At 38.4% G+C, this 7,641-nt stretch overlaps 1 protein-coding gene across 1 annotated transcript; it reads left to right on the top strand.

The window, feature by feature from the left end:
- Window positions 1-262: 262 nt before the first annotated feature.
- Window positions 263-1,270, top strand: HRG_02670 (glycosyltransferase sugar-binding containing DXD motif domain-containing protein; the record flags this gene model as incomplete). Its single annotated transcript, XM_044861141.1, has 2 exons — window positions 263-812; window positions 981-1,270. 2 exons carry the CDS (start codon window positions 263-265, stop codon window positions 1,268-1,270), a joined length of 840 nt encoding a protein of 279 aa, XP_044724774.1.
- Window positions 1,271-7,641: the final 6,371 nt, after the last annotated feature.

The following is a 7,641-nucleotide window of genomic DNA, read 5'->3' as shown; positions in this document are numbered from 1 at the left end:
CTATACGCGCTTCTTCTTCTTTTAAGTACCCCAAGTTTTGCTCCTTTTATCAAAAAAGAAAAAGCCCGTTCTACAAGGTCTACCAATTTCACTCGCTCGCCAGCCAGCTCGAGGGAGGATTCTCTCTTCCTTTCCCTCGCTGGATAGACCCGCCCAGGCTCGGCCCTGAGCGTCATTTTCTACCAGATCCAATTGAGGGCGACATGCCATACTGCTCTTATCGAGCAAGACTACGGCCCAGCCACCCCTCGCCTCCGGCGCCATGAAACGATACTCAAGAATTTTGCCTTGCGCCTTGTTGTTTGCCATCTTCTTCATCTGGGGCTACTTCTTGCTGCCCCACGATCTCAGCTCCGCCCGACAATCTCTAGCCCAGCAGCCTCTCTGGCGGCCGCGATTTTCATCTCCCAAGACGTCGACGCAACAAGGCTCAGATACCCTTATCCCGCAAAAGATTTGGCAGATTTTCTTCAGACAGCCAACTCCTAGGGACTTATCCGACACTGCCTCATGGCTGGCGCTCAACCGCGGCTATGAATACCGCTTGCTCGGGGCGGCCGAGGGCGAGGCCCTCATTAGTCGCTATTTTGGAACGGATGGGGACGAGGTCCAGGTCTATAACCAGCTTCAGAGCTCCGGCATGAAATCTGACCTGCTTCGCTATCTTGTCCTGGCAGCTGAAGGAGGCGTCTACACCGACATCGACACCGAGGCATTGCATCCAATTGACTCCTGGATACCACCACAGTTCAGAAGCAAAACCCGCGTCATTGTCGGTATAGAGTTCGATCGCCTCGACGGGCCCAACTGGGGTGAGGTTCATCTTGACCTACAAATTTGTCAGTGGACAATCGCGGCGGCCGCCCGACATCCCTTGTTTTACCTTATGGCGAAGAGTATAATTAGAGCGGTCCGTGACATGGCCACAAAACAGGGGAACGATATTGCCCACCTCAGCATCACACCACCATATGTCTTAGAAACCACAGGCCCTATCGCGTGGACGGATGTAGTATTCGAGCAATTCCGTTCGTTTGAGCCCGACTTTGTCTCTCTGCGAAATCTCAGCGACCTTCAAGAGCCAAGGCTTATTGGAGACATCCTGGTCCTCCCGATAGACGGCTTCGGCACGGGGCAGTTGCATTCCAACAGCACGCATGGCGACACAGTCTCAAAGTCGGCACTCCTCAGACATCGGTTTGGTGGTTCATGGAGAAAGCCGAGTCAAGACGACACCGGGAGAGAGCCAATTCAAGATGACACAAACTAACGTCCGCACTAATGCATCAACGAGAAATAGGCGTGGACAACAGAGAAACTCGGGCGTACCCTTTCTTCCTCGTAATTGCATGACAACTGGTCATTCTTGAACAAGTCGCCCCTTCTTCAGTTACAGCTTAGCTACATGAATGGGATGATACAGTAAAATACTTCGAACACCCGTTAAGTTGCCAATTCAAGGGGCTTAACGGCTGAATATCCAGCCCGAAGGGTGAATATCGTATACCTACATTCGACTTTCTTAAGGGGGACCCCCTAGAACCCCCCTTCCGCCTGCAGCGGCCAACCAGCTGTAAGGAAGGTTTCGTGCGACGATCAGCCATGCTAACGCTTTGCTGATTTTGTCTTGGTCGAGGTAGCGTTTGAAGACCTCCGACTCAATCTCCGTTGTACGGCCCAAGTCCTGTGCTTGCTGGTAGAGTTGCTCAAACCCCTCAAAGACGGACGATTGAAGCGGAGTCAAATCTGCCACTACCCGAATTTCGTGCTTACGCTCAAGATGTTTGCGAAAGTTGGTGGTAACTGAAGTGCTATACGGGTTCTTCTGGGGACAATGACGGCAATAGAGAAGGCGATTCCGTCCCTTAAACTCTTCCTCTCCTTCTGCTGCCATACGAGCATGCTTCCAGGTTGCAATGGCGGCTTTGCCTCGTGTATTGCGAGACCTAGACGTCGAAGCGTCCGACAAAATGGATTCAGAATCGAAGAAGGATAACACACTCTCAGAATCCATAACTAACTAGCTCGTTGTGGATTCGTCTCGTGGGTGAAGGTGTGTTGGTGGGGAAAGCGAATTTACGGTCGTGTGGGTTTTAGCGAGGTTCAAGGCCCTGAGGCCCCTGGACAATGGCCTGGCCGGGGCCCTGGTCAGTGGCGCTATTCGGCCAATTATTAAAGAGTAAAGCTATCTATACAACGTCCTTTTACTATTCATACAACAGACCTATTTTTTCGGTACGTACACCCGCCAGCCCGCCCCACCTAAAGTACCGCGCCCGGCCTAGCAAGTATCCGTATCTTTTAAATGCCCTCGTCCACACACACATTGCGCCCACCTACACCTACCCACTTATCTATACATATAAATTTAGAGTAAAGCTATTTATACAACGCCCTTTTACTATTAGTATAATAGACCTATTTTTTAAATACGTACCCGCGCCAGGCCCCCGTACTACTTATACCGCGTCCGCCCTAGCAAGTACCCGTACCTTCTAAATGCCCTCGTCTATACACACACACGTACTTTGCGCCCCTTCCACCGGCGCAGCTACGGCCGCACAACGCGTCCGCTTAATTCGCTTAAATAACGCATTTCTAGCCTTAAGTTGATATTGCAATAGCCCACTAATTGACCCGGCTGCAGCTGCCGCCGCTGCCGCCGCCGCTGCCCTCATAGCTATGTGGCCGGCGGCGGCGGCGGCGGCGGCACCTACTCAATGGCTTGCCACTCAACGATCCCTCTAACGCCCGACGATGCCGCCGGCTGCGACGAGGCTATAGGCATGCCCCTCCGGCTATGTCCTCCTCTTGATCCCCTTCCCTTAGTATTTCCTCGGGCGGGCAATCGTTGTTAGGACGCTACGAGGGACCGAGGGCTCTAGCTTAGCTCGTCGATCTTATCTTAGCCCCGGTGCCGTCGTATGCTTACGTTAAGGCGCCTCGAGCTACCCCTCGAATTAGGCAGCCGCCGTGATACCCTTATCGCCGCTATTGCCGCTGCGGCGTCTGCCGCCGCGGCTATCGCGGCCGTCGCGGCCGCCGTCGCTATCGCCGCTACTATTGCTTCTACTAGCGTAGTAGCCGCCGCCGTTATAACTTAGGATACCCCGGCTACGAGCGAGCTAGGTATAGGTAACTTTACGTTATAGGGCCGGCCTTATATAACTATAATAATATTAGGATAATAGATTTAAAGTAATAGCTTATTAAAGTCCTAGTAATAGGAATTAATAAGAAACCTATTAAAAAGGGGAGGGGGTATTTCTAATAGCTTTTTAAGTTACTATCGTAGAAGAATATTAGCCTTATTAAGTATTAAGCTAGCTTAGAAGTATTTAAGGATAATATAAGCGTAAGGTAGCTTAAATTAATATATAAAGTTCTTATTATAAGGCTATAATAGCGTTAACTCTTATATAGATAAAGGTATTACGGCTATAATAAGCTAGAACTATATAGTAAGAAGGTTAACTACTTAATATATAACTATAACGTTAATATCTTTAAGCTACTATTAGCTAAGGAAGAGACGCTATTATTATATTACTTACTATAAGGCTATTTATAAGTATAAGATTTCCTTATTTTTAATTATTTAAATAAGGGTATTATAAAGGTATAAGAGGTTAGCTATACTTATAAGTAAATATAACTTTATATCCTTATAGGTAGTCTTAACTAAGCTATTAACCTATTAACTAAAGTTATAATAGTAGTAAATATAGTACTAAGCCTACTACTTTTATAAGGGTATATACTTATTTAAGATATAAGTTATAATATAGCCTTAGTATTATTTAAAGACTTTATTAAGCCGCTGCTATAACTTAAAGAAATCCGCCTTTATATATATAAAGATAATATACTATTAAGTAAGTAATATACCCTTACGATTATAGTTAAGATCCCTATTAAGGTTAAGCCCTAATTTAACGCTATTATTTACCTTATTAGCTATAGCCTCTTAGGTAAGGATTACCTTAGCCTTTAAAGGTATTTTAAGATCTAAAGGATTTTCGTTACTATTAGGATTTATAGTATCTTTCTAGTAAGACTAGATTTATACTTAAATATTACTATTAGTATAAAAGATATATAGCTATTACTATATATAAGGGAAGATACTTAAAAGAGCTTTCTTTAATATAGCTTCTTTATTAATAACTATAATACTAAGCTCTTTTACCTTAACCTTAATATAAAGATCGTTAAGGGATTCTAAGAGCTATTAATAGCCCTCTTCCCTTTCTATATTAATAAGTTTAAAGGTAAAGTTAGGAAGGGATTTTTAATTAATAACGCTAGTAACCTAAAAAAGGAAGAGTTTAAAGTAGTTAGTTTTATATATATTATTAGGACTAAGAACCTCTAGAAACCGCTTTTATATCTTAATATACTAAGGGTAGGTTTATAATATACCTTAAACCTTATTTTTATTAAATAGGTTAAATTAAACGTAATAAAGAAGGCCCTTATACTATAAATACTTAATAACCGTTTAGGTAGCTATCTTACTATCTAAAGCTTTTAAATAAAGCTTTTAACGATTATTATAAACGTCTTATAGTTAGAAGTTAGCGGTAATAGGCTCTATATTTTAAAGGATACTAGAAAGCTCTTAGGCTAGGAGGGCTTTATACTTAAATAAGTATCTCTTAAGGTCTTACTAGGTTTTAGTTTAATAGCAATAAATATTATATACTAATAAATTAAGGGACGGCCTATAATTATATAAAGGCTTAGTAACTTAAAAATCCTATATTTATAGACCTTTATTAAAGGAAGCTATAATATTAAGGTAAAAGGGATAATCTAGCTTTTAAGTAAAAGTCTAGTATAGCCCTATATTTAAGGAAGCCCGCTATAGGCTACGATTATATATAAAATAAACTCGCGATATAAGGGAGGCCCTATTAATATCTTGCTTATATAAGCTTAACCGTTTAATAATAGTAGTACTATTATTATAAAGAAACCCTTAAATAAAGCTATATACTATATTATAAGAATTAAGCCCGGTAATAGTAGTAAGTAATTAATTATACTATCTTAAGCGTTAAGGATAATAGCGTTAGCGACTATAGTATTAGCGGCGTTAGTAATAAAAGCGTTATTAGTATTAAAAAGGTTAAGAAGAAGGTCTATTATAGTAATTAAAATAGCTTTAAATTTATATATATAAATAAGTAAGTAGGTATAGGTAGGCGTAATATATATATATATAGATAAGGGCATTTAAAAGATATAGATACTTACTAGGCTAGGCGTAGTACTTTAAGTAAGGCGGGCTAGTAGGTATATATACCAAAAAAATAGGTCTATTATATTAATAGTAAAAGGGCGTTATATAAATAGCTTTACTTTAAATTTAAAGCTATCTTAATTACTATAATAGACCTTCTTCTTAACCTTCTTAACGCTAATAATGCCCTTATCGCCGATACCGCTAACGCCGCTAACGCTATAGTCGCTAACGCTACTATCCTTAATACTTAAGATAGTATAATTAATTACTTACCGCTATTACTAAGCTTTAATTCCTACGATATAATATATAGCTTTATTTAAGGGTTTCTTTATAATAATAGTACCGCTATTATTAAACGGTTAAGCTTATATAAGCGAGATATTAATAGGGCCTCCTTTATATCGCGAGTCTATTTTATATATAATTATAGCCTATAGTAGGCTTCCTTAAGTATAAGGCTATACTAGACTTTTACTTTAAAGCTAGACTATCCCTTTTATCTTAATATTATAGCTTCCTTTAATAAAGGTCTATAAAAGTAGGATTTTTAAGTTACTAAGCCTTCTTATAATTATAGGCTATCCCTTAATTTATTAGTATATAATATTTATCGCTATTAAACTAAAACTTAGTAAGACCTTAAGAGATACCTATCTAAGTATAAAGCCCTCCTAGCCTAAGAGCTTTCTAGTATCCTTTAAGATATAAAGCCTGCTACTATTAACTTCTAACTATAAATCGTCTATAAAGATCGTTAAAAGCTTTATTTAGAAGCTTTAAATAGTAAGATAGCTACCTAAACGTTTATTAGGTATTTATAGAATATAAGCCTTCCTTATTACGTTTAATTTAACCTATCTAATAAAAATAAGGTTTAAGGTATATTATAGACCTACCCTTAGTATATTAAGATATTATTACGAAGTATAGCTTAATTTTATAGTTCTTAGAGATATCCCTTAGTATAAGGGACCTAGGAAGCTAAAAAATAGGTTTTAAGGAAGGAGCTAAAAGGAGGTATAAAGAAAAGGGTAGGGGTAAGAAGGGAAGTAAAAGTAGTAATAGCTTCTTATAAAGGTAGTAAAAGATAAAACGGATATACTAGTAATAGCTAGAAAGGAGGGGAAAAACTAGTAAAAGGCTTAGTAGTTAAAAGGATATTAATAGCTTCTTTAAATAGGATCTTCCTTATTAATTAAGATACTAGATAGGTATAAAAAGGGGCGTTAGATAAGGAAAATAAGGATAATTAAGGTAATATAATAATTATTCCCTTACTATAATTACTACCCTTATAAGAATTATATATCTCTGCCCTACCTATTTAACCCTTTACTTTTAATTTTACCTTTATATATTTTTATATACTTCTTATATCTCTTTATATAAGAGTTATAAGCCTAAGAGGAATAGAATTCCTATACCTTTTAGCTACTATAAAAGGCACCTTTCTTATATCCTTTTACCCTTCTTACTAAAAAAGCTAATTTTTAACTAACCTTTCTACCCCTTCTTTTATAACGATATTAAAAAACGACTCCTTTACCGCCCTTATAGTCTATAAGACGATTCTTATAAAGCCCTAAGATTAAGATAAGTAAGTAAAGGAGCTATAGGCTCGTATAGATAGAACTATTTATAATTTAGTCTTCTTTAATAAGTAAGACCCTCTTAAGCCCCCTCTTTATCCTAAGGCAATAGAATTTATAAAGGGAGCTTCCCTCTTCTCTAAGCTAACCTCTATATATTAAAAAGCTTTTTCTACTACCTTAGGTAACTATAAGAGTTATTAAAAGGAATACCTTTACGAGATAAAGCTATTAACTACTACTTATATAGTAATAACGGAATCCGTTAGTACTATAAAGCTAATCTCTCTTTAAAAGGAAGAGACTCTTAAGTAGTAGCTTTTAAAGCTTAAGACCTTAATAGCTCTCTTAAGGGGCTATATAACTAACCGTATTAAGAAGACTAATATAGTATACTTAGGAGCCCTTTTTACTAAGAACTTACTAGCTTCTTTATAGCTAGCTAAGTAAGAAGAAATCCTTAAGGAAGCTAACTAATACTTCCTTATAAAAGCTCTTTCTAGCTAGTAGCTATAGGATATATCTCTACTAATAAAACTTATTAGTAACGGTTACTTAACTATCTTTTAAGAGGCTAGCTAGGAACTAAATAAAGAGGCTACTAAAGTATAATAGTAAGTAGAATTATTCCTTTATAGCTAGTACTTAACTTAAACGGCTCGACCTACTACCCCTATAGCTACTATAGCCCTTATTACTATAGTTCCCGCTATTACTACTACGGCTATTACCCCTTTAGCTCCTCTTCCCTTAAAAGTATTAATACTATCTTTAATAGCTGCTTTAGGCTTAGCCTTAGCT

Source organism: Hirsutella rhossiliensis (genome assembly GCF_020360975.1).
Source record: "Hirsutella rhossiliensis strain HR02 chromosome Unknown scaffold00002, whole genome shotgun sequence".
In the NCBI taxonomy this organism is placed as follows: Eukaryota; Fungi; Ascomycota; class Sordariomycetes; order Hypocreales; family Ophiocordycipitaceae; genus Hirsutella; species Hirsutella rhossiliensis.
Note: the sequence above shows the minus strand (reverse complement) of the source record. Positions and strands in the feature narration are given on the sequence as shown.